Source organism: Coloeus monedula (genome assembly GCF_965178545.1).
Source record: "Coloeus monedula genome assembly, chromosome: 24".
Lineage (NCBI taxonomy): Eukaryota > Metazoa > Chordata > Aves > Passeriformes > Corvidae > Coloeus > Coloeus monedula.
In genome coordinates this window covers 528,610-554,410 of record NC_138804.1, presented here as the reverse complement: position 1 = coordinate 554,410, position 25,801 = coordinate 528,610, and the positions used below count along the sequence as shown (strand labels likewise).

At 54.6% G+C, this 25,801-nt stretch overlaps 2 protein-coding genes across 3 annotated transcripts in view; both read left to right on the top strand.

The window, feature by feature from the left end:
• ARID1A (AT-rich interaction domain 1A) overlaps positions 1-17,721 on the top strand; it is a 55,141-nt gene extending 37,420 nt beyond the window's left edge. The window contains exons 5-20 of the mRNA XM_082296591.1: positions 760-1,000; positions 1,342-1,431; positions 2,097-2,264; positions 2,963-3,278; positions 4,597-4,742; positions 4,824-4,933; positions 5,544-5,753; positions 6,219-6,426; positions 9,973-10,105; positions 10,426-10,598; positions 10,755-10,905; positions 11,033-11,164; positions 11,244-11,340; positions 13,030-13,894; positions 14,197-14,327; positions 14,763-17,721. Coding sequence (XP_082152717.1) covers positions 760-1,000; positions 1,342-1,431; positions 2,097-2,264; positions 2,963-3,278; positions 4,597-4,742; positions 4,824-4,933; positions 5,544-5,753; positions 6,219-6,426; positions 9,973-10,105; positions 10,426-10,598; positions 10,755-10,905; positions 11,033-11,164; positions 11,244-11,340; positions 13,030-13,894; positions 14,197-14,327; positions 14,763-16,487 — 4,896 coding nt within the window. The 3' untranslated portion in view covers positions 16,488-17,721. The remainder of the gene's footprint in view (positions 1-759; positions 1,001-1,341; positions 1,432-2,096; positions 2,265-2,962; positions 3,279-4,596; positions 4,743-4,823; positions 4,934-5,543; positions 5,754-6,218; positions 6,427-9,972; positions 10,106-10,425; positions 10,599-10,754; positions 10,906-11,032; positions 11,165-11,243; positions 11,341-13,029; positions 13,895-14,196; positions 14,328-14,762) is intronic.
• Positions 17,722-19,840: 2,119 nt separating this feature from the next.
• PIGV (phosphatidylinositol glycan anchor biosynthesis class V) lies at positions 19,841-25,462 on the top strand. Of its 2 annotated transcripts, none has more exons than XM_082296752.1 (4): positions 19,841-19,953; positions 22,772-22,925; positions 23,544-24,689; positions 24,777-25,462. In XM_082296752.1, exons 2-4 carry the CDS (start codon positions 22,839-22,841, stop codon positions 25,071-25,073), a joined length of 1,530 nt encoding a protein of 509 aa, XP_082152878.1. In that variant the 5' UTR covers positions 19,841-19,953; positions 22,772-22,838; the 3' UTR covers positions 25,074-25,462. The 2 variants fall into 2 exon arrangements, with proteins under 2 accessions (XP_082152878.1, XP_082152879.1); XM_082296753.1 differs by lacking the exon at positions 19,841-19,953 and adding an exon at positions 20,461-20,509.
• The last annotated feature ends 339 nt before the right edge of the window (positions 25,463-25,801 follow it).

The following is a 25,801-nucleotide window of genomic DNA, read 5'->3' as shown; positions in this document are numbered from 1 at the left end:
TTGGATCTGCACATCAACTCCTTGGAATTATCCCCATTTTCACACTTGCCAGCTGGTTTTTGATGCTGTCGCTTTGCTGCTGTGGCAATTGGAGGTTTCAGCTCTCTTAGGCTTTTTGTGCTTTTCTTCTCCAAGGTGAATACATGCAGGAGGAAGGGTGTTTTCTAGCCTTGCCTTCGAGAAAAGCTAAACTTTACAGGTTGATGCAGTAACTGCTAATTTTTGCTGTCTTTGAAGAAAGGGAAGTGGGAACCCTGAAGAGTATTTTATGGTTTTCTTTTAAATCTCTGTTTAGTTTGTTTTTATCCATCTCAAGTGAGTAGTTTCCCAGCTCATAGGAGGTTTATGAATTAATTATGGTGAGGCAGGAGTTTTCTGTCTTTCAGAGGCTGAGCCACGTTTCCCTTCCAAGCCATGATCACATGGACTGTCTCCTGTGTTTGCAGTTTTACGTCTGCTGTTGATGCATTCTTTAACTTCCCACCTCCAAACTGAATTAAAAGGAGCAAGTAGGAGAATTAGCCAGTTGTTTGGGCCATCAGCAAACCAGCTCAGGAGCTCCTGGGTTCAGACTGGCAGCAGGATAAGACACGTCTGGCAGTTGCCTCAGTCTGCAGCAGCCTTTGGTACCAAGAGTAAACAGAGTTCACTGACTCCTGTGTGCAACATGCCCAGGGACAAATGCTCTTTCTGAGTGGTGTGGGAGGGAGCAGCCTCACAGCTCTGTGTCTTTGGCTGATGTGTTTCTGTGCCCTGCAGGACCTGTCTGGTTCCATAGATGACCTGCCCATGGGGACCGAAGGAGCCCTGAGCCCTGGAGTAAGCACATCAGGGATTTCCAGCAGCCAAGGAGAGCAGAGTAACCCAGCTCAGTCTCCTTTCTCGCCACATACCTCTCCTCACCTGCCAGGCATCAGAGGACCCTCCCCCTCCCCAGTTGGATCTCCAGCCAGCGTTGCTCAGTCCCGCTCCGGTCCCCTCTCACCTGCTGCAGTCCCAGGTAACCCCACACCTCCCGGGCTCTGCCGGGGCTGGGCTGGGGTGCCCGGTGGGGAGGAACTGCCCAGTGTCAGCACTGTGTGGTTACTGAGGCCCTGTGAGCCTTTTTGTTTGGGAGAGATGTCTGCAGCTTTCCAGGGATGCAGTGGGATGGGTGGGATGCTGGTAAACCAGCAGTGCCATTGTCCACGCTGCCCGATGTGACCACTTGCTGTTGTTGTTCCTCGCTGTGGCCAGCATCCCCTTGGCCTGGGGTTGTTTGGGGTTCTGGGATGTGACTCTGCTGCCTGCTGGCTCTGTGGCGAGCAGCTGGTGAGGATCTCTTTCCTTTTTGTGGCACAGGCAATCAGATGCCTCCCCGCCCACCCAGTGGCCAGTCAGACACAATCCTGCACCCCTCCATGAACCAGTCGAGCATCGCGCAGGACCGAGGTGGGTCACGCCAGCTGGATGTGGTTATTTAAATTACCTGGCCTGGGGACACGGCTTCTGTGGGAGAGAGCACTGAAAGGCTGCCCCAGGATTACAGGCTGAAGTGTTGAGGCACCTTGCAGTAAATTCAGCTGCTGGTGGCTGTTTGTCCTCTAAGTGTTCCATCCAAGCTGGTGCTTTGGCTTGTAAGATGTTTTCTCTGTCTTCTTAACGTGCTTTCCTGTGCATGTTCTTGCCCATGACTTTAAGCTTCAAAACAGGGGGTGCTCACAACAATATTGTGTGCCTTTCCCCTCTGAGAGAGTAAGATTTTGGGGGGAAAAATGCATGTAAAATTTCAGCTCTCCTGGCTGAAGGTATGGAGTTGTCACCCTGAGAAAACAAACAAGCAAACAAAAACCAAGAACAAGAAGCCCCAAGGATTTGCAGAGCTGTACTGGCTTCTGCTGTGACACTAAGGAGGTTTTTTTCCTTGGCTAAAACAGGAAATTGGATCTGTTATCTGCTCAGATAACACTGGCTCCTTAATGCAACCACTAAAACGTGTCCAGGCTGTTGCTGGAAGGATTTTGTCCGTGCTGGGTGTTGTTGTTTCCTGGAACACGTGTGTGCAGTGGCTGCTCTGGATGCTTCGCACTAACGATGTGCTCACTCCTGGTGTGCAGGGTACATGCAGAGGAACCCCCAGATGCCCCAGTACAGCTCCCCCCAGCCCGGCTCAGCCTTATCCCCCCGGCAGTCCTCGGGAGCACAGATGCACGCCGGCATGGGGCCCTACCAGCAGAACTCCATGGGAAGCTACGGACCCCAGGGCGGGCAGTACGGACCTCAAGGTGGGAACTGAGCCAGCAAAGGCCTCTCTCTATCCTGATATGTCTTGTTGGGGCCCCAGGTTGCCCAGAGAAGATGTGGCTGCCCCATCCCTGGAAGTGTTCAAGGCCGGGTTGGAGCAACCTGGGGTGGTGGAAGGTGTCCCTGCCCATGGGATGATCTTCAAGGTCCCTTCCAAACCATTCCGTGATAAATGTTTTGATTTGTCCCCTCTTAATGTGTGGGTGATACCAACCAGAGCTTTCTTCTGTTGAGGCTGATGGAATGTGTTGCTTTCAGGGATAGTTGTACTTCTAAAAGTAGGATTCTTCCTCCTTATTTAGAAGTAAGCAGGTTGTGCATCCCATGGAACAGTGACAAAGGGATGGCTCTCTTCGGAGAGGACGATGATGAAGTGTTGCCTGTTTTGGGAAGGGTTAATGTGGGATTTTCCATCCTCTCCTGGGCCATTTAGCTCTCCGTGCTGGGTTGAGGTTTGGGAGAGTTTCAGGCAGCTTCTGAATCGATGTTGTTACTTGGCTGTGTCAAAACACATTTTACGTGGCTTATATCCAAGTACTTTGACTTTGTGTTGAGGTGTGAACACTCCCCCTCATCTCTGTTAGTGATCTTTAAATATTTGCTGATAGAAGATTTTTATGGTGATTCATAAACTTAACTGGTTCAATGATGTTGTCTTCCCCTCTTTCCCTCTCCCCAGGAGGTTACCCCAGGCAGCCAAACTACAACGCCATGTCCAACGCCAACTACCCCAGCCCAGGCATGGGGGGCAGCATGAACCCCATGGGGGCCGGGAGCCAGATGCACGGGCAGAGCGGAGTGCCCCCGTACAGTGGCATCCCCCCGGGCAGGATGGGCCACGCAGCCATGGGCAACCGGCCCTACGGCCCCAACATGGCCAACATGCCCCCCCAGGTGGGCAGCGGGATGTGCCCCCCGCCCGCCGGCATGAACCGCAAGGCGCAGGAGGCCGCGGCCGCCGCCATGCACGCTGCTGCCAACTCCATCCAGAACAGGTAGGGAGGCAGAGGCCCTGCCCGCTGCCAGATGGCACTGCCAGAGGGCTGCGTGGCATAACCCGTGCTCAGGGAGATGCTCAGAGGGGCTTCCGGGAAGGTTTGTCCTTCTTGGAGGTTTGGTTCTCAAAGGAAGCGAGTGAAGGCTGGAGGAGCTGGGTGTTGGGATGCTCAGAGCAGCTGTGGCTGCTCCATCCCTGGAAGAGTCTGAGGCCAGGTTGGATGGGGCTTGGAGCAACCTGGGATAGTGGAAAGCATCCCTGCCCATGGCAGGAGTACAACAGGGGATGATCTTTAGGGTCTGTCCAACCCAAAGCATTCCAGGATTCTCTACGTCATTTTTGACATACTTAGGGAATTTTTAATCTTCATCGGTGGAATTATTTAACTCTGAGATCCCTTCAGTTGTTTTTGCATTTTGCTTTCTGGTCTTCTCTGTTCCCTGGGTGACTTGGAGATGCTGCCCTGGTGCTGCAGCCCCTAAATCCAGCAGCCACCCAGCTGTGTGTGTGATCCAAGGCATTGCTTGTCCAGTGTGAGGAACTTCTTCCTTTTAGGGCCTTGATGAGCAGCTGTGGGAAAGGAGCTGGAATTCAGCTCTGAACTCTGCACTATTTTCTGTGGTTGTTTTTTCCTTTATTGCCCATTTCAGAAGAGGTGTGTGTGGCCTACCAGAATGCCATGGGAGCCATGAACGTGCTCATAAGTTGGGTTCCCCCAGAACTGGGGGATATATTTGTTGTCTGACTGGACACTGTGCTCTTTATCCTCACCCAAGGGCTGCTCCTGCAACCTCCTGCTTTTACCTGTGGCTGCCAAGGGGTCCAGTTCCCAAACCCCAATAAAGGCACCCATGCCTGTCCCTTTGAGGAAGAAGTTTGAGCCACAGCTGTGTGGGAGGTTTGCAATACATGGGAAATAATGCTTCCAACCCAGGGCATTCCATGATTCTAAACCCTGCATTCTCACTTCACTGCCCAGGGCTGCAGAGTCTGCAGGTTAAAGGCGATTTGACAACTGAAATGAGGCTCAGTTTGTGGATGTAGGAGAACAAGGTGAAGGGTGAAAATGTTCACAACTCAAGTCCCACTTTCCAGAGGGTTTGCATCCCCTTTTCTCTTGAGAATGTGACTTGGGCTCTGGGTACTGAGCTCTACAAGAGCACCTGATCTCTGTTCTTCTCTTGGAAAAATGATTTGGGGCAAGCCACTTCTGCATGTCTTTTTTAGGTTTCTTTAGCAAAGCTGCTTCCTCAGAAGGCAAGATCCTAATGCTTAATATGTGGAGTAAGTGTCTGTTTCCTCCTTGCCTCCTCTAGGCCTCCTGGTTATCCCAACATGAATCAGGGGGGAATGATGGGCACTGGACCTCCTTATGGGCAGGGAATTAACAGCATGGCTGGCATGATAAACCCCCAGGGCCCACCCTACCCCATGGGGGGGAACATGGCCAACAACTCTGCAGGTAAGCCAGAGCTTTAGGATTTTATTGATTGCATTGCACTGGAAGGAAAATCAGTGTTAAAAGATTCCTTTAACTTCCCAGGGATGGCAGCAAGCCCTGAAATGATGGGACTCGGGGATGTCAAATTAACACCTGCAACTAAAATGAACAACAAGGCAGATGGGACGCCCAAAGCAGAATCCAAGTCAAAGGTAAAATGTTTGGGGTTTTGTTTTTATTGATTCCCATCCTCTTCAGCATCCAGGGAAATAAAGCCATGTGTTGTATATTCACTTGGATTGAACAGTGTGAGAAATGGAGGGGAGTGTTTCCCAGTCCTATGGGAGTCATGGATTTCATTTGGAAAACAAATTCAGTATTAGGAATTATCACCTGCCACAGTGAAACTGCCAAAAGCAGCGTAAACAAACCTGAGTTTGTTGGTGGAGTGGGCCTGGAGCGAGTCAGCTCTCAGCTGGGACGTGGTAACTAAAGTGCTGCAGTTGTTTCACAAACAAACCTCTTACTAATCCTGTATTAAAGCCAGAAGAGGGAGGCAAACAAGTTCTTCAGGGAGTGTTTTTCTTTGCATTGCTGCTACCAGTTTCAAAAGAACCACCAAAAAAGCAGTTTCTGAGCCCGTGGTCTCCTCCTTTGCTACCTGAAGGAAAACAAATGCTCTGCAGGTTTGATCCCTGTGCCAGCAGCAAGAAGATCCAGGAGATCTCTCACTTCTGCTCCTGTGTTCTGGCATCTGCCTCCTCGGACGTGGAGGAGCTGCTGTTGTGCCGCTCAGTCCTGATCTCTCTTTCCTTCTCCTAGAAGTCCAGTTCCTCTACTACAACCAACGAGAAGATCACCAAGCTGTACGAGCTGGGTGGGGAGCCCGAGAGGAAGCTGTGGGTGGATCGTTACCTGGCCTTTACCGAGGAGAAGGCCATGGGCATGACCAACCTGCCGGCCGTGGGCAGGAAGCCCCTGGACCTGTACAGGCTCTACATCTCTGTCAAGGAGATCGGGGGATTGACTCAGGTCAGTGGCCCCAGCCGGGGACAGAGCTTGCCCACAGCACAAAAATCAGCTTTGTGGTCAGATGTAAGCCATGAATTTCCATTTAGCCCCGTTTTATTTCTGTATATAAAACCCAGCGCCCTTTAAGTGAGCCAGATGTCTGCTCTCCCTTTGTCTGGGTGAGAACAGTCTGTGGCCAGATCCAATTCAAGCCCTTTTTCCCTGCTTTGTCCAGTGCAAAGATTGGTGACACTGTCTTTATCTTTGCATCTGGCTGTCAGCTGACCTCGTGACTAATTTCATTTGCAGTCTGTCCCTGTAAGTCTGAAAAGTTTTCCGTAGGTGAAGAAGGGAGTTTAGTAGTTTTGGGGTAGCTTTGCTTAGCCCTCACTGCATCCTTTGTGTGAGCTGGGAAGGGTTGATTTCTCCTCTTGGAGGAGGTACAGTTGGGATTTGGAGTTTAGAGCCTCTTGTTTGGTTGTGCAGGTCAACAAAAACAAGAAGTGGCGTGAGCTGGCCACCAACCTGAACGTGGGCACGTCGAGCAGCGCAGCCAGCTCCCTGAAGAAGCAGTACATCCAGTGTCTCTACGCCTTCGAGTGCAAGATCGAGAGGGGTGAGGACCCCCCTCCAGACATCTTTGCAGCTGCTGATTCAAAGAAGTCCCAGACCAAGATCCAACCTCCATCTCCAGGTGAGTCCAGACCCTGCTTTGAGGTGTGCAGTGGGTGTGTGAGCTGGAGGCTCTCTGGCACTGCACACCCCATGTGCTGAGAGCCAGGCTGGTCCGAGCTGCCACAAAAGCCCCACCTGTTCTCTGCTTGTGTAGAACAAAAATACTTTGGAAATGTGGGAGTGGGCAAGACTGGGAGTAACCTGAGCCTCCTGGGATAGTTCAGCTTTTGTGTGTCCAACCTCTGAACTAAGCTTGAGAAAAAGGAAAACCTAAAAATACACACACACACACCTCTGCTTGCTGCTGCATCTCTGCCTGGTGAGAGTCTGGTGGAGAGAGAGCTCTGGAGTTTCCCTGCAAGGTGATTCCAACAGCAGCCCTTGTTGCTGCTCCTTTTTGGGAACCCACTGCAAAAGCTGTGCTGGTTTGGACTATGCCAGTGATACCTGTTGGGAGAAAAAGGCTGAATGTGGGTGTGCACTCCTCTTCCCCAGGAATTTCTGCTCTCAGCCCTCAGCAGGAGCCAGGGAGGACCTTCTGAGGCTTTGTGCACAGAGCACTGGAGGCCTACGACAAGTTGGGTGCTTTAGGAATCAAGGCCTTTAAAACAAACCTTCGTTGTTGTTTCAGATTTGATGGGATGCTCCTGTTTCTGAATATTTAAGCATAATGCTCAATTCAGATTTGTTAAACAAAAAAAGAAAAGACATCCAGGCCAGCCATGCACGTCGTACTCTTTGGTCTTTGCAAAGTCTGATCCTTTCTGTCTCATTTGCATTGAGTTCATTGCTTGAATTGCTGCTGAATTTGCCAACTCTTCTTTAAGCTTGAGTTTTCCAGTTTGTCTTATAACTAAAAAACTTCAGATGCTTTTTCTGGTCAGGAGCCTGCTCATGTAGGTGAAATAAAAACTTGGTCTGCTTTGAAGTTCCTATAATGTTTGCAAAAAAATGCCTTTTTGGTTCTGAAACCTGGCACCATCTTTGTCTGGCTCCTGAGGAGTGGAATAATGAACCTCTTTTGAGTGCAGTGCAGTTGTGTCCCAGCCCTGCTGAACCCTCCAGTGACAGTGGGCTTGTCCCAGTGCTCTGTTGGGCACCACATTTCTCTCTTCTTTCAGCTACAGGGGTTTTTTTAAAGAACTAAATCATGTCTTAGGTCAGGAAACCTGTCCCAGTGGAGCTTCAGCCCTGGTGTGTTGTGCAAGATAAAGGAACTTCTGTGCCATTAGACTGAACCTCTGTCCAAGGCGGTGTCTGAGTTCTGCTTGAACTAGGCCACAAATCCAGCCCCACTTTCTCTCCAAAACCTCTTTCTTGCCCTCCTGAGGCAGTGCAACAAACATGTTGAGAGCATTTGGGGTTTATTTGGAGAGAGCTGAGACTTTTCGGAAGCCGCTTCAGGCTTGCTGTAGCTCTAGGTGTGTGTCAGAGTGGATTAGGGGCTGCATCAGTTTTTGTTTTGTTTTAGCTCATGTGGTATTTGTGAAGGGCCTGGCGCTGCCATCTGGGCTGAGCTCCTGCTTCAGCACATCAGCAGAAGGAATTTTCAGGGCTCGTATCCCAAACTCTGCACGTTTGGGTCCTGCTGTGAGAGGGCTGTGCTGTATTTCCAGTTTAAACCCTTCTCTCAACTCGCCTTGCTCCAGACTCCCACAACTGGGAATGTGCAGAGGCAGCACTGAAGCCTGGCTGGTGGCTCTGATCCTTTATGCTGAATCACTCAGCGTGTCCCTGCTCCTCTTTCACTTTCCTTTTCTTCCTCTCTGTGCTCCCCTGGATCAGCAGGGCCTGGGGTTGTGGGGCAGGACAGAAATTCCTCTGTCAGCCCTAGGGCAGTGTGGAGTCCTGGTGGATGCTGCTCTTCCAGGGCCCAGTGTCCTCCAGGCCCCACACAGTCCCGTCCCCCAAGGAATCACCTGGATGAGAATAAATTCCCTGTTTGGAAGCCTGTGGACAGCAGTGGGACATTTTGAATCATTTCATCATTTGGCTGAAGGGCTCTGCTCTCCCACAGACGTGGTTTGCCCTCCTTGCAGACTTCACAACCTGTTGGCCTTGGCTTGCTCTTCATTCCAGCCTGTTCTGCCAAATTAACTCCTGCAGAACTTTGGGAATGGTGAGGATTGCACCGTGCCATTCTCCATTAACCACTTCCTGAGGCTGCAGAGGTGGAGCTCCTGCTGCCAGAGCTCTTCCATGCAGTGTCCATCACACCCCTCAAAACACCGAGTGTTCCAGAGATCATGGCCAGGGGGAACTGGGAATTCCCTCAGGGGCACTCGGAGTTCCCTGAGAGCCTCGCAGGTTCCCTCTCCTCTCGCAGAGTCCCCAGGGAGGCGCCTTGGGTTTGAATTCCCAGAGCGTGGAACTGGCCCCGCGCCAGCTCCGTGTGAATTTGTGAGTGGGAGGGACGGCGGGAGGTGGGGACAAACACCAAATGGCAGCGACGCAGGGAATGTCTCGGGGCCTCTTCCTGCCGCTGCCAGCAGTGAATTCCTGGGGGAAGCAGCGGGGCTGGGCTGCCTGGGAGGGTCTGTGAATGAAACTCCTCCAGAGCTCCCGCTGCCCTTCCTCCTCCCGAGACCTCCCCGGGCCAGAGGGAGTCGCAGAGCAGAGGACAGGGTGCCAGGAAGGTGGGGTGTAAACAAACATGCCCTGGACGTGACCTCGGAGGATTTTAATGAATAGCTGAAATGACTCATCAAGCAGCAGGGCTGAAGCTGAGGGATATCGGGTGCTGGGGACGGGAACTAATGGAAACATTAATTAAAGAGTTCAGCTCTTGCCAGCTGCGAGGAGCGGCTGAACCTGAGCTGACACTGTCACAGCGATCCCAGGCCAGGGGAGAGCTCCTGGAGCTGCTGGCACAGCTGGATTACACACGGGGGCTTTGGCCAAAGCTCAGCGGAGCAGAAAGCAGCGTCCAGAGGCTGGGACTTGCAGGGAACCTGCTGGACGGGTTTTGTCCTCCAGTGAAAGATCCGGCATCGCTGGCATTCCCTGTTCCAGGAATCCTTGGGAGTGGTGCTTGAATTACCGTGCTTGAATTACCCTGCGTGAATGTGCTGCTCTGGAAGGGCAAAGCAGGCAGAGGAGCCTCGTTCAGAGCTACTTGGTGGCTTCAGCTGAGGTTTCCATCACTGGGGAGATCCTGAGACTCCCAGGACAGGGTTCAGACCCCCACCCTCGTGGCTGGAAGGGATGTGAAGGTGACAGGCGCATCGGTGGTTGTCACTTGGCAGGAAGCCCCATGTTCCTGCCACGTGGTGCACTCCAGAGCATCAGCCTCCGATAGGGTAACTTGGGAAGCACCGTGCAGTGCTGTGGTGTGGAAAAGGGAACGAGCTTCAGATGAGCAGAGACACAACCTCTCAGCTTTAGGTTCTTCTGGGGAACCTGGCCCAGCCTGCCCTTGAACTGTTGAGCTCCTTGTGCTTTTTGGGGCATATTTCATCTGTCTCTCCCTCAAAGGACTCTCTGTTCTCGAGGCTGATGTTCTGGGAGGTTCAGCGTTGCATCCCTTGGGTGCAAAGCTGCTCAGCCCATGCTCCTCCTCTTGCAGCGGGTTCAGGCTCCATGCAGGGCCCTCAGACACCTCAGTCCACCAGCAGCTCCATGGCAGAAGGAGGAGACTTGAAGCCACCAACTCCAGCGTCGACGCCACACAGTCAGATGCCCCCTTTGCCAGGCATCAGGTATGGAACCACTGCTGGGGTGGGGTCACCTCTGGGTCATTGCTGCAGATGCTGGGGACTTGGGTGCCTGTTTTGGTGGGACTCCATCGCTTTGCTCCTTCCTTCGTGGCTCACAGCAACATTGTGTGTGAATATTCTTCAGTTTGGGGGTTGGGTCTGAGGACGGCGTTGTGGAAGGCAAGTTCCTCTTGACCCTGGAGGAGCAGGACTGTGGCCCTTGGAGGGGATGGCAACACCTGAGAGGGAGCATGTGAGGAAGAGCATCCTGAGGAGCATTGTGGACCTCTGTAATGTCGTCTTTGTGGGTTTTTCTGTAACAGGAGTAACTCCGTGGGCCTTCAGGATGCCTTTGCAGATGGCAGTGATCCTACGTTCCAGAAACGGAACTCCATGACTCCAAATCCAGGGTACCAGCCCAGCATGAATACCTCTGACATGATGGGTCGCATGTCTTACGAGCCAAATAAAGATCCTTACAGCAGTATGAGGAAAGGTGAGGGATCATCTGCTCCTGGAGTCCTCATCCGTGTCTGGCTGTGTGCTGGAACGTGCTGCAGGACACGCCCTGCTCGCCCCTCCTCCCCAGAACATCAGAAGTCTTTTCCTAAGGCAGAGCTGGGTGTGTTCATTGGTTCTTTCTCTCTTCCAGCTCCAGGAAGCGATCCCTTCATGTCCTCAGGGCAGGGCCCCAACAGTGGGATGGGTGACCCTTACAACCGTGCTGCCGGCCCCGGGATGGGGAACATGGCCATGGGCCAGCGGCAGCACTACTCCTACGGAGCCCCCTACGACAGGGTCAGGTGGGTGCTGCCCCGGGGAGCCCTCAGGGATGGTCACGTCTCCTCGCTGCCACGACTCTGCCGATCACCCTTTTCCACTGAGGGATCCTAAGTGGACCTGGGTTTTTTTTTCTCTGTTTCCTCACAGGACAGAGCCCGGGATGGGACCTGAGGGCAACCTGGGCAGCGGAACCCCGCAGCCCAGCATCCTGCCCTCCACGCCCGAGTCGGGGATGTACTCGCCCAGCCGCTACCCCCAGCAGCAGCAGCAGCAGCAGAGGTCTGTGCCAGGGGCTGCTGTCCCCACCGAGGGCTCTGGGCCTGTGACAGTGACACTAACACATCTCTCTCTTCTCTAGACATGATTCCTATGGCAATCAATTCTCCACTCAAGGCACATCCTCGGGCAGCCCCTTCCCCAGCCAGCAAACCACCATGTATCAGCAGCAGCAGCAGGTGGGTGATCCCAGAGCTCCTGATTTGCCCAACTGAGAATTTTATCTGTGCCATTTGTGAAGAGGGGAAGATGGAAACTCTGGGCTGTGCATTTGCATTATGAATGTGAAGAATTAGGTACCTCATCACAGAATCACACAATGGCTTGGGTGAAGCCCATCCAGTGCTATGGGCAGGGCAGGGATACCTTCCACTGTCCAGGGTGCTCCAGGCCTGTCCAACCTGATCTTATACAGGAGACTTCTTTTCCCATTTGCAAACAGTTTAAAGAAGTTTTAAGCAATGTTCTCAGTGCTGTGTTAACAAAACAGTGTTCTGAGAAGGGAGGTTGTGTGGTTTGCACACTCTGCTCAGACAGCAGAAGATCAGGAAGCTTGAGTGGGCTTCTCTGTCCCGCTGGAACTTTCTGAATCCCATCCTGTTTCTGTAACACTTTTGGTCCAAGTGTTGACTTTCTTTGGAGTAAGTCCTGGATCTTTCAGGAGAGCTGTTTCGGGTGGATTGTTCTGCATAAACCAGGGGATTTTTTTGGTCTTTCCCTTTCTCATCCTGCAGCCAGAGGCTTCAGACTCCGTTGCCCTGCTGCCTCCTCCTCCTCACTGTTCCCAAACCCATCAGGTTTGTTTCAGGACAGTTTGAATGAACGCGTATCCCTTTCCATAATCCTCACGTATGACTTGCTCTTTGTATCCATGCCAGGACCCATAATGTTTTCCTGATAATTTTAAGTCCTATGGTTTAGGAGAGTGTAGAGAGGGCACTCAGTGAGCTGCGCTAAGAATAATTCCAACTGCTCTGCAGTTTGGCTCTGCAACCAGAGCCACGGGGCTCAGAGCCAAGAGTTCGAGTTACTCTGGAACTTGTCATCTTTGAAGCCCTAGAGCTCCATCTGAAGCCAGTCATGACCGTGGAGTGTCTGAATAGCCTCCACAGCAGCTACAGCTCAGACCTTGGAGGCAAGAGAGATCCTGGATTTTAATTTGGTCTCAGCAATTGGCTGTTTTCTCCGTTTGCACTTAAAAGAATTAGGGGTGAGAAGCCTTCTTGCTCCTTTCGGCGACGTGTTTTGAAATCCACAGGAAAGGAAGATGCAAAAAGTACAACAGTTTTTAATGCATTTTGTCTGATGCTTCAGCAGAAACCTGGGAAATGTGAGAGAAATGGGGTCTGATAAAATTCCTGGATGTGGAAGGAAGCAAGTGCCAGTGTCTGGTCTGGTTTGTGGTGAATGCAGAGCAGAGCTGAGAGAGGGAACTCCTTTCTGTGGGCAGACTCCTGCCCCCAAGGCATCCCTGTAGAATCCACAGGGAAACTCCCCAGGCAGCCGCAAGGAATTGGCCTTGGCTGGTGAAATGGAACCACTGCTCCAACTTTCACATCGGATACGGCCAGCAAGGAGACAGAGCCTCTCCCTGGCCATGCCGTGGGGCAGATCCTCTGGCTCTGGGGACTCTGCCCAGAGGTTTGGCTTGTCTATTTCGTGGAATTGTTGGGGTTGGAAAAGACCTCTGGGATCAATGAGTCCAACGTGTGACCAATCCCAGAGCGAAGCACCAAGTGCCATGTTCAGGCACTTCTTGGATAACTCCAGGGATGGTGATTCCACCACCTCCCTGTGCAGCCCCTTCCAGCGAAACAATCCCGAATTCCCACTCCGCTCACCGCGTCCTTGCCTTTCTCTCCCCGCAGAACTACAAGCGGCCGATGGATGGCAGCTACGGCCTCCCGGCCAAGCGGCACGAGGGGGAGCTGTACAACGTTCCCTACAGCTCGGGGCAGGGCCAGCCCCAGCAGCAGCTGCCCCCGGCCCAGCCGCAGCAGCCCAGCCAGCAGCCGCCGGCGCAGCCCTCGCCGCAGCAGGACCTGTACAACCAGTATGGCAGCACCTACCCCGCCGAGCGCCGCGCCGGCCAGAGCCAGTTCCCCTTCCAGTTCGGCAGGGACCGGGTCTCGGCTCCCCCCGGCTCCGGCGCCCAGCAGAACATCCCCCCCCAGATGATGGGGGGACCCATCCAGCCGGCCCCGGAGGGTCCCCAGCAAGGGGCCCTGTGGCAGGGCCGGAACGAGCTGGGCTACGGCAGTTACCCCAACCGGCAGAGCTCGGGCGCGGCGCCCCAGGGCCCCGCCTACCACGGGGTCACTCGAACAGATGAAATCCTGCATTCAGACCAGAGGGTCAACCACGAGGGACCATGGCCTTCCCACGGGAACCGGCAACCTCCCTACGGCCCCTCCGCCCCCGTGCCGCCCATGACCAGGCCCCCCCAGTCCAACTACCAGACCCCCCCCAGCATGCAGAATCACATTCCTCAGGTATCCAGCCCAGCACCTCTGCCCAGACCTCTGGAGAACCGCACTTCTCCCAGTAAATCTCCGTTCCTGCACTCGGGGATGAAGATGCAGAAGGCAGGGCCGCCCGTGCCTGCCTCACACATCACACCAGCAGCTGTCCAGCCCCCCATGATCCGACGGGACATCACCTTCCCGCCGGGCTCGGTAGAAGCCACGCAACCTGTGCTGAAGCAGAGGAGGCGGCTGACAGCAAAAGATATCGGTAAGAGGAACCTCCTACCTTTCTGCTGGAGCCTTCTGAGGGATTGGTGCTGCCTTGGCCCTTTGGCACAGTCCTGCCAAGCAGAAAGGCTCTGCTGGCTTTGAAAAAAAATGGCATTTTTGCAGGTTAATTGTGTTCTGAGCCCTCGTTCTGGCATTGCCTACGGGCAGGTTGGTGGCAGACACAGCCTGTACGTCATCTTAACCAGGCTCTGCTCTTCACAGGTCCAAAAAGCAGTATCAAGTGTCTCCTTTTTGTTTTGAAACTCCAGGAGCTGTAAGTATCATGTGTTTATGTTACAGGAACTCCTGAAGCCTGGAGAGTGATGATGTCTCTGAAGTCGGGGCTGCTGGCTGAAAGTACGTGGGCCTTAGATACCATAAACATCCTGCTCTATGATGACAACAGCATAATGACCTTCAACCTCAGCCAGGTGGGTGCAGATGCTCTCTGGGACAGGTCTTTGAAGTGCTGGTGCTGCAGGGGTTTCTGTCAGCGAGGTGGCAACAAGCAGCTCCTGCGGCCTCCCTGTACCTGGAGCGTGGGGTGTGGGCAGCTGTGAGCGGTCACTCCCTGGCCTGAGTGATCTCTGTGTGTGCAAAGGCCCTCCCTGGGAGTTAATGGGGGGAGATACAACCGAGAGCACAGGGTGTGTGCAGGGGGGGCGGTTTGGGTACTTGACAGCCAGTGTCTGCTTCTGTCCCTTTTCTCAGAGGACAAAAACCTCTCTTCTGCACCATTTATTGCCAGCATGGGAAGAACCATTAATTGCCAGCACTGGTTAAACTCTCTGCCCTGCATGCGTTGGCCTGAGTTGTTTTCTGATCGCTGTTCCTTCCTCCCCTCCTGTTTTTCTCCTCCCCTGTAGCTGCCAGGCTTGCTGGAACTCTTGGTGGAATATTTCCGGCGCTGCCTGATCGAGATCTTTGGAATCCTGAAGGAATACGAGGTAGGAGACCCAGGGCAAAGAACACTATTAGATCCTGAAAGGTTCTGCAAATCTTCAGCTTCCTCCCCTGAAGAAGGGGAGGAGGACGATGAGCCACGGAACCTGAACTGTGAGGAGGAAGAGGAGGATGAGGAAGAGGAGGAGGCTGCGTTTTCGAGCAAGGACAAAGTACCTCTAGAGAGCAGCGAGGAGAAGCTCGTGAGTAAATTTGACAAGCTTCCAGTGAAGGTGGTGCAGAAGAACGACCCCTTCGTGGTGGATTACTCGGACAAGCTGGGGCGGGTGCAGGAGTTTGACAGCGGGCTCCTGCACTGGCGCATCGGCGGCGGGGACACCACGGAGCACATCCAGACACACTTCGAGAGCAAGACCGAGCTGCCGTTGCCTCACAAACGAGCTTCCTGCTCCTCTGCCTTGAGGAAACGTTCAGCAGCCGAGAGCAACCCCAGCACCAGGGAAGGGGAGGCTCCTCCACCCGACGGCTCCTCGGAGAAGAGGATAACTGCCACCATGGACGACATGCTCTCGGCACGCCCGGGCTCCCTGGCAGGGGAAGAGGAAGAGGTCAAAGCTTTGGAAACGGCAAAGGAGAGCAGCAAGTTTCCCTTCGTCATCAGTCCAGCTCAGAGCCACAGAAATATAAAAATCCTGGAGGATGAACCCCACAGTAAGGACGAGACGCCGCTCTGCACCCTCCTGGACTGGCAGGACTCTCTGGCCAAGCGCTGCATCTGCGTCTCCAACATCATCAGGAGTTTATCGTTTGTGCCGGGCAATGACTTTGAAATGTCCAAGCACCCCGGGCTGCTGCTGATTCTAGGGAAACTGATCCTCCTACACCACAAGCATCCAGAACGCAAACAGGCCCCCCTGACCTACGAGAAAGAGGAGGAGCAGGACCAAGGGGTGAGCTGCAACAAGGTGGAGTGGTGGTGGGACTGTTTGGAGATGCTGCGTGAAAACACACTGGTCACGTTGGCCAACATTTCTGGGCAGCTGGACCTCTCCCCTTACCCGGAAAGCATCTGTTTGCCTATCCTGGATGGACTCCTCCACTGGGCAGTGTGTCCCTCAGCAGAGGCCCAGGATCCCTTTCCGACACTGGGACCCAACGCTGTCCTCTCCCCTCAGAGACTGGTTTTGGAAACACTCAGCAAACTCAGCATCCAGGACAACAACGTGGATTTGATCCTCGCCACGCCCCCGTTCAGCCGCTTGGAGAAGCTGTACAGCACCATGGTGCGGTTCCTCAGTGACAGAAAGAACCCGGTGTGCCGGGAGATGGCCGTGGTGCTGCTGGCCAACCTGGCGCAGGGGGACAGCCTGGCCGCCAGAGCCATCGCCGTGCAGAAGGGCAGCATCGGCAACCTGCTGGGCTTCCTGGAGGACAGCCTGGCCGCCACGCAGTTCCAGCAGAGCCAGGCGGGGCTGATGCACATGCAGAGCCCGCCCTTCGAGGCCACCAGCGTGGACATGATGCGCCGCGCCGCCCGCGCGCTGCTGGCCCTGGCCAAGGTGGACGAGAACCACTCGGAGTTCACCTTGTACGAGTCGCGGCTCTTGGACATCTCCGTGTCGCCTTTGATGAACTCTTTGGTTTCACAAGTTATTTGTGATGTACTGTTTTTAATTGGCCAGTCATGACAGCTGTGGGATCCGAGCCCCCGTGTGCGTGTGCGTGAGTGGAGAACTTAGAAACTGACTGTTGCCCTTTATTTATGCAAAACCACCTCAGAATCCACTGTCTGCCCTGCGCTGTCCTGCTTCTCCCTCGGGGAAAGATGTCCCCGGCCCCTCTCCCCCTTCCCTGCCCTTCAAATTTGTCCTGAATCCCTTATTAAAGGAGACAAAGTTCTGTCTACATAGAAGACTTTTTTTATTTTAACCAAAGTTACTGTCGTTTACAGTGAGTTTGGGGAAAGACGACTTGCCGTGTTATCCCATTGACAGGCACCACTTTCATAACTGTTTTTAATGGTAAACTCTGAAGGACAAAAAGTGACTGCTGAACGCTGTGTGGTTTATCGTTGTACATTCACAATCTTGCAGGAACCAAGAAGTTACCAGTTGTGAACAGACCTTGTCCAAGGGAGGCCTGTGCAGTAGCGTGTAGAACTCCATGTACTGTACACCTTAAACTGTAAACATACTGTAATAATGTCTCACATGGATAAAAAAAAAAAAGAAAAAAACGCTGGATCAGCAGCAAGCTGTAGTTTTTAAAAATGTTTTTAGTTAATGTTGAGGAGAAAAAAAGGCTTTTCCCCCAAAGTATAATGTGTGAACCTACAACACCCTGACCTCTTTCTCTCTTCCTCCTTGATTGTATGAATAACCCTGAGATCACCTCTTAGAACTGGTTTTAACCTTTAGCTGCAGCCCAGCGCTGCCACGTGTGTATATATATATGACGTTGTACATTGCACATACCCTGAGACTCCTGCAGTTTTGTCCCCCTCCCCACCCCTTTATAGTATGACGAGTTAACGAGTTGATGACCTGCAAAAGCGAGACACAATTATTTAATCTCTTGCCAGACATCCCTCCCTGGAGGATGCTGTACAGGTCTCTGTGTATAAAGTCATTGCTGTCTCAGCAGCCAATCAACTTATAGTTTATTTTTTCCTGTTTTTGTTTTCTTTCTAATCGAGGTGTGAAAAAGTTCTAGGTTCAGTTGAAGTTCCTGATGAAGAAACACAATTGAGATTTTTCAGTGATGAATTCTGCATATTTGTATTTCAGACGATGTAGCTAAAAACTTGATGTAAATTCCTCCCTTTTTTCCTTTTTTGGCTTAATGAATATCATTTATTCAGTATGAAATCTTTATACTATATGTTCCACGTGTTAAGAATAAATGTACATTAAATCTTGGTAAGATGTTTGTAAGGGTTTTTCTTATTGGCAGGACAGGGAGGGCAGCTCAGCTCCTCCTCCCAGGCCTCAGGGCTCCTGCAAGGTGCAGCAGTGTCAGGTGCTGCCAAGGCCTGCTTCGCTCAGATTGGATGCTGCCTGGTCTGGCTCTGCTTTCCCCAGTGGAATTTTTCCTTAAGAGCTGCCCAGGCTCGGGGATCTGCAGCAGGAGCTGAAGCTGTGGCCCCCAGGGAGGAGGGAAGGGAGGTAGTTCCTCCCAGCTCTGTAAAATGGAAAATTTTCACTGCCCTCGCATTTTTCACATTTTCTTGGGAGCGTGGTGTGGACTCTCGACTTCCTCCCCTCCTTTCCAGCAGACAGAGCTCCCGGCCCTTCAGCAAACAGCGAACATCCTTTGGATGAGGATCTGCACGTGTTCAGGGCTTTGGAAGTGGGTATTTCACTGAGCCTGAGGCTTTGTCCTCAGTGGATACTGCAAGTAGGGTAGCTAGAACTGCTCTGAGCTCATTAAAGAAAAAGCAGCTTTTTTTAAAGGCAAACGTCATTTTCGTTCAAAAATTCCCCTTGTTTTATCTTCCCAGTCCGCTCCTCGGGAGCTCTCAGTTCCCAGAGCCTTCGCTCCTCAAACTTCAGATTCCTGGGAGTAATTGTACCAAAATCAAAGAGCCTTTTTCCTGAAAAGTCTTGTCTATCAGCAGGAATGGTGGGAGCTCTTCCTGGCAGGAGAGTCCTTCAAATGGATTGCTTAAAAGACAGGAATGGTGCAGGGCTTCCTTGGCTTTAAAATTCGCTGGGAGCCAGGTGTGAGATGAGGGCTCTGCTGGACTTTGCTGTTCTGCCACACTCCGTCGATGCAAACCCAGCTTCCTGATAATTCAGTTCTGTATTCCAGGAGTTTTGTTTAACCTGATGAAACGGATGCTGAAGTTTCACTTCTTTTCCTGGACAGAAAGGAGCCATCAGCGAGGTGGAAGCAGGTAACGTGAGCAGCTCGTGTGTGCTTGTGTGGTGGTGGATTTAATCTGGAGTGAATGCCGTGTTGGGGAGGGAGAGGAGAGTCAGGAGTGCTCCTGAAGACCCATTTCACCATTATTTATACACCCAGCTGAGCCGAGGGGAGTAATTCTGCTCCCCTGCACTTGCGTGGCACAGCCACGGCCACCGTGCGCTTCTGAAACAGTGAAAATCAAGGGCAGAGACGAGCAATGAGTGAAATGAGAACGCTGTTCCCAGTATGGCACTGGGAGTGTCCGGGGAGCCACGCCTGCCCTCCGACGCTGCCTGCCTGCAGCTGAAATCCTTGATGCTTTGGGCCTGATTTGTACCCAAATCCTTCCATTCCTACAGGAATTCCTTGAAACACCTTTTTGATCCCCATCACTCTGCCGTTCCCCATTTTTTTTCCAGCGGAAAAAGTGTCAGTTCTTCCAAGCCTGATGCCTGGTTAAAAGCACTCAGGGAGTCTCCTTAAGGACGCAGCAGCCCGTGATGGTTTCTCCTTCATCCCAGGCTGGATCTGGGCAGGCCCAGACCCTGACAGTTTTTAATCACGGATCTGGCTGGGGGTGAAACCAAGTTTTCTCCAACGGAAGAGAGGTGGGAGGCAGAGAGAGGCGTTTAACGAACTCCTCTAGGAAAGGAAGGATTTGGGTCCAAAGCATGAAGGATTTTGCATTCTGGCCGCTCTGCCACGCGAGGCTTGGGAAAGAGGGAAGTCCATGGATGTGGGGGCTGGGGCAGCCGGGCCCAGCCTGTGCCCCAGAGGGCGCAGCTCCCGCGGGCCCAATGCCCTGCTCAGGTCGGTGTGCTGCTCGCTACTGGCGGGGCAGAGCCCTGGGCCCCGCACGGAGCTGACCCTGGCCCGGTCCCGGTCCCGGCCCGGCCGCGTCCCCGCCCGCCCTCAGCAAAGATGGCGCCGCCCGCCCCTTCCCCCCGCGCGCACACGCGCGCGCCGCCGCCACGTGACGCCGGAAGGGGCGCGCCCGGAAGTTGCGCGCGCGCGCGTGGAGGGGGGGGAGCGGGCGGCGCGAGGGATCCGGCGCGCGAGGGGGGGGGGGAGGGGGGGGCGCGAGGGGGGCGGGGCCGGTCCTCCATCCCTCCCTCCGCAAGGGGGCGCTGCGGCACCGGCACCGGGATCGGGATCGGGATCGGGATCGGGATCGGCACCGGCACCGGGATCGGGATCGGGGTGTCCCCGCCGCTTTCGGCCCCGGCGCTGGGCGGCAGGAGCCGCACGGTGAGGCCTGGCGGGAGCCAGCGGCAGAGGGCCCGTGTGTCGGGCGCGGGGCCGGGCTGGGGTCGTGAGGGGTTTGTGTCCCCCGCCAGCGCTGTGAGGCCTCGCTGGCGGCACGGGCGATAACGGGGGGGGTTTGGAGACGGCCCCGGGACAGCCCCGTGTGCTCAGGGCCCGATTGTTCCGTGTGCCCTCCTGTGTCCGGGCACTCCCAAACACACAGGTCGTAGCTGTCCTTAATCCTGGAAGCAGCCCCACTGTGCACTTCAGCCAGCATCCAGCCTCTGCCGAGGCCTCTGCAAATCACCAGCTTGTCTTGTCTTCGAGGGGAGAGCTCTGCGTCCCCTTCCTGCCCGTGTGGGTTTGGCCATCAGAGAACAGCCACGGCAACAGCCCTGGGGGAGTCCCGGGTCCGGCGGCTCCGTGGGCGAGCGGTGCAGAGCAGGACTTGTCCCGTCCCTGTGGGATGCGGAGCTGCAGCCGAGCCTCGAGCGGAGCGGGCACAGTTGGGTTCTGAACCAGAGCAGGTTTAGTTCACCCCTGTGAGCTGCTGCAACAGGTAAAAACACTCCCGTTTGCGTTCAGATACGAGGGAAGCACTGCTGGAGCTGCAGGCTCCGGATGGAACCGGGCAGGAGAGATGGCCGAGAGCTCCCAGGCCCACAGAAACAGCACCAGGCAAACAGGATTTCCAAAATCCTGCTGTATTCCTTTGGCATCCTGGTTAGAAGGGGTTTTAAAACATGTCTGGAGCGTCTCTTGAATCTCACAGCAGGTTGGAGGGGTACCAGGAGGTGCCCAAACTGTGCTGGGATGCAGGCTGGAGCAGGATTCCTTACCCCCGGCAGGAGCTGGCTGCCGGCCGTGCGGAGGAAATGCCTCTGTGGCGAGCGGCTGCTGCCACCGGCTGGTCCCCGGCCCGCACTGCGGCTGCACGGACCCGCCGGATCCCCGCTCCCGTCCTCATTCACCCAGCCTCTGCTCTGTCCCTATACACATCCCTCTTTCAGCGCTGCTTCCAAACCGTGATTCACATCTGAGAGCAAAGGGAAGCGCCGAACCCAGAGAGGAAAACATCTTTAATTAAGATTTTGCATCTTTTTCTGCTGGAATATTTTTAACACACTTCTGCCTCTCCCTCTCCTTTTTGTGCTTGTGCAGGTGCTCTTTCCCACAGGATTTTTGGGGCAGAGCCATTCCCGATGCTGCGTTCTCTATCCAAACGGGGCTTGTGGGCTGCAGCTCTTTTGTAGGCTTTGCTCTGTTACAAGGTGTGCTGCGTCGTGACAGGAACAGGCTTTTTAAAGCTGCGTGCTTTGAGCTCTCTTGGCACATTCAGGCGAGGCTTTTTCTGTGCTTTTTGAAAAAACTATATTTAAAGTGCCGGGACAATTTTTGCCGCTGTGCTTTAATAGGATTTGCAGCTGTGAATGTGCTTTAAAAGAGTTTACAGCTGGGTTGAAGTGTCCCCTCGCTTAAAATAACGTCACAGCTTCGTGATGCAGGAGAATGTGCCTCCCACCAGTTGCTTTGTGAGTGCTGGGGAGCACAAGGGGAATAGGAGCAACCCTAAAACTTTTATTTGTGGTTAAATAGGAAGCATAACCCTGTGGTTGGAGATTGGAGCTGTCAGTGAGCCAGTTTGGATCTTGGTTTTTGCCTTGCTGAGGATTTGCTCTCTGCCCTCTCGTGCAGTTTCAGCCTGGCAGTGTTTTTTCTCCACAACGGCAATAGGGAAAGCTCAGTGATTTTAGCTTGTGGAGTGATCGATTTGGGGGTCTCTGTGTGTTATAAAGTGCTGGAGCAGAGAGAAGGGCAGGATGTGGTGTCACTGGCACCCAGCGAGAGCTCTGGGCTGTGCGCTTCTCAAACTGAAAAGCAGTTGGTGGCTGGGAAACCAACGGAAGAAATGTTTTATCTTAAAAAGCTGCACAGCAGATCCTGCCCGCTTCCTGTGGCTCGGGGCCAGGGATTCAGAGCTGGGCCACCATGGCACCCAGGACATGCAGAAACTAAACTGGGGAGGCTCCACAAAGAGGTTTGAATCCCTCAGGTGAGGTTTGCAGGGAGGAGGTGGACGGGAGCCACCTCAGCATGTGCGGTGTGCTCGGCAGGCAGGTGCCAGGAGCTTTGCCAAAATACTGGGAAATTGCAGGTGGTGAGGGTGGAGTGGGGCAGAGTTTGTGTCCTGGAGGTGCTGCCTGTGCTGGGGGAAGCTGTGTGCCTGAGTTCCACCTTGCTCTGGCAGAGCTGGTGCCGTGAGCCAGCTGAGTAAATCCATTCTGGGCTTCCCGGGGCAAACATGGAGCAGGAGAGAGGAGGGAGCTCCTGGCAGCACCACCAGCCCCACTCAGCAGCTGCTGACATGGGGGTTACGCTCAGAGTCCACATGAATTCTGTCTCTATTCCAAAAACAAGAGGCTTAAATCCCATTCATTGCACTGGAGCTGGATGTGTGTGAGGATGCCTGGCGCAGCCCTGGCTCCAGCTGCTGGTGTTCCTGCTGAGGCAGCCGAGGAGCCTGTCTGCTCCAGGGATTTACTCGGGCCCGGTGAGGAACAGGGTCAGAGAACACACTATAACCTCTCTCCCTCAGTGTCTTGGCCAAGGTTAAGAAGTCAGGGATTTTTTCTTTAATAGGAACAATATCAAAGAGGTCTCTGCGTCATCTCCCAGATCCATGATCTTTTCCATACGCGACTTTCCTGTTCACAGAGATTTGCACCCTTTGAAGTGCCTGACTGCAAACAAAGGCGCAACATTCACAGATGAGGCTGAAGCCAGAAATCCCTTTCTTTGTCCTCTCTGTTTACCAACCCAGGTTTCCCAAACTGGAGGGAGAATTCCCCTGGCATCGGTGACCTACTGAGGCGATTCCTGAGCACGGGATGGAGCTGTGGAGCAGGGAGGACCCCCAGCTCCGAGAGGTCGTGTGGTTCGCCGGGCGCTGCCGGGCCCTGGCACTGCTGCTGCAGGCAAGTCTGTCCTCCAGACAGAGAGGCTTTGCTGGGGTTTGCTGCTCCCAGGTTTCTTCCTTCAGTACCCCCTGAGATCCATGAGCTGGTTCTGCACAATGGGGAAATCATCCTCTCCTCTGGAGAGCCAACAGACCATCTGCAGCCACGGGTTTTACTTACAGGTTGCTGTTAAGTAAAGTTGCATAAATGTCCTTGTAACTTGCTGTGTTTTCACGCTGCTGCTGCAAGAGGCTGGTTTGGCTCAAAGCGTGTTTATCCACAGAAAAGGAACAATGATCTCCTCCTGCACGCTCCTCCCAAGTCTTATTTCCAGAGACATCCTGCACTGAGCATGGGAGAGCTTGGTCGTGACAGCCAGCACAGAGCCCAGTCATAGCCATGAGCAGCTTTCCCTGGCCAGTTCCTCAGGGCTTCGTGCTGGATCTGTCCCAGAGCATTATTCTGTTCAGATGTAAATAAATACCCCAAAATGTCGTGTTTGCACAGCCTCATGGCCATCTGAGGGGGTCTGGCTTCAGTGCCACCCTTACCCCTTGTTTGAACCCCAGGAGTTCTGCCCAGTTCTCTCAGTACCAGAGCACCTCTGCCAGCCTTCACCCCTCTCTTGTCTTCCAGGCTGTGTTTAACCTGCTGATCCCGGATCACTCTGCCGACGCCTTCTCCCCGCCGCGGCTGGGTGCGCCGGGCCCGTGGGACGCGCTGCTGGAGCGGCTGCTGGGCGGGCTGGGCCGCTGGGACGCCGAGCATTTCCTGTTCATCGCCGAGCGCGGGTACCTGTTCGAGCACAACTGCGCCTTCCTGCCGCTGTTCCCGCTGAGCCTGCGGGCCCTGGCGTGCCTGTGGCCCCCGCAGCTGCGGCCCCGCAGCCGCCTGCTGCTCTCGGCCGCGCTGCTGAACTCGCTGCTGTCCGTGCTGGCGGCCGCTGCCCTGTACGCGCTGGGCCGGGCGGTGCTGCGGCGGCGCGGCGAGGCCTTCCTGGCGGCCTTGCTCTTCTCCCTCAGCCCTGCCAGCGTGTTCATGGCAGCTGCCTACTCGGAAAGCATGTTTGCCTTCCTGGCCTTCAGTGCCATGTGGCAGCTGGAGAAGGGGCAGAGCTGGCTCAGTGGGCTGCTCTTCTCCCTGGCTTCTGGGGCCCGTGCCAATGGGCTGATTAACGCTGGCTTCTTCCTCTACTCCCGCAGCAAGGGCTTTGCCCTCCAGCTGCAGGTGGGATCAGCATCCGTAAGGAAGCTCCCTCTGATGTGGAAGCAGGTGCTTAGCCTGGCATCTTCAGCAGCCCTGATGTGTGCCGGGATTTCTCTGCCTTTTGCTTTGTTTCAGTACTATGCCTACGTGAGGTTCTGCAGCCCTGGCACGGGCCTGGGTCAGACCGTTCCCGAGCCACTGCTGCAGCTGGCACGGGACAAGGGCTACCGTGTGGCAGGCATGGATGGGGCTAAACCCCCTTGGTGCTCCCAGCGCTTCCCTGTGGTCTATTCCTATATCCAAGACACTTACTGGAACGTGGGCTTTCTAAGGTACTTTGAGCTCAGACAGCTCCCAAATTTCTTGCTTGCTCTGCCTGTCACCCTTCTGGGCTCATGGGCTGCCTGGACCTATGTCAGCACAAACCCCCGGCACTGCCTGACTCTTGGTCTAGAGAGGAGTAAGAGTGAAGAGAAGGGAGAGCCAAGAGATGGATTTTGTGGCCCTGCTGCCTTCGTGTACGTGGTCCATGCCACGGCCCTGCTGGCGTTTGGATTCTCTTGCATGCACGTGCAGGTAGGACACAGGAGGGATTCCTTGTGGGGCTGGGGCAGTGACAGTCACAGCAGTTTGGGTGATTTCTCCTCTGCCTGTTGTCTTCAGGTGCTGACCCGGTTCCTTGGCTCCTCGTCTCCCATCCTGTACTGGTTCCCTGCTCACCTGCTTCAGGAACATGAACCTTTACTCTGGAGCACAGGGACTGACAATCCAACCTCTGCGAAGCCTCTTCTCAGAACATCTCCCAGTTCCTGTGGGAAGGGGACTCCGGACAACCTCGTCGTGAGGCTGCTGCTGAACTGGCGTTTGATCACGCCCCTCAGCAAGAGCATCCTGGGATTCTTCCTGTGCTACTGGCTGCTGGGACTGATCCTGCACTGCAACTTCTTCCCATGGACGTAGCGGGCTGTGCTGGCACAGACTGGCTGTGGGACAGGAGCTCTGGTCAGAACTGAAACTCACCTGCTCTAAAAGCCTGACGAAGCTGTGATGACGCTGTTGTTGCAGTTACAAAGGTGTTACTCCTCCGTTACCATGTCCCAGACGGGATGTTCTCCCTGGTGTTATGCTGCAGCACCCTGCCCCGCTCTGCTGTCATTGCTGACAGCCAAAATTCCCGTCACCTGCCCTGGATGGGGAATGCTCCTCGGTTCCTGCATCTCCTGGGGGAGGCTGTAGCAGGCACTGATTTATAGCAGGATCTGTGTGAGGGATTTGGGGATTCCCTGGGATGTGTTGTGGGCACAGCAGTTGGTCGGGGAGGGTGCATCTGCCCTGAGCTGCTCAGACTACTCTGATTCCTTTCCCGTGGTGCCGGCTACGGTTCCAGGCTCCGAGCCAGGCTGGGCAGGGGGCACGGAGGGGGTGGCGGGCGCTGTGTGGGCACATGCACGACCCCAATAAACACGTGAAAGTTACCGGAGAGGCGGCTCAGCCCGCTCTGCCGCGCCGGGATCGGGGCAGGGATGGGGATCACGGTTGGGATCGGGGCCCAGGTCGGGGTCGCGGGTCCCGGGATCGCGGGATCGGGGCCGGGCTTCGGTCCCGCTGCCGGTGGGGCGGCGGGGCCGGCAGGGGGCGCTGTGCCGCGGGGCGGGGCCGGCGGGGCCGGGCCGGGGTTCGGGGCCGGG

Coding starts and splice junctions, on each gene's coding strand:
- PIGV (XM_082296752.1), top strand. CDS start 22,839: ATGGAGCTGTGGAGCAGGGAGGACCCCCAGCTCCGAGAGGTCGTGTGG. Junction 22,926..23,543: donor CCCTGGCACTGCTGCTGCAG/GCAAGTCTGTCC, acceptor CTTGTCTTCCAG/GCTGTGTTTAACCTGCTGAT. Junction 24,690..24,776: donor TCTCTTGCATGCACGTGCAG/GTAGGACACAGG, acceptor TGTTGTCTTCAG/GTGCTGACCCGGTTCCTTGG.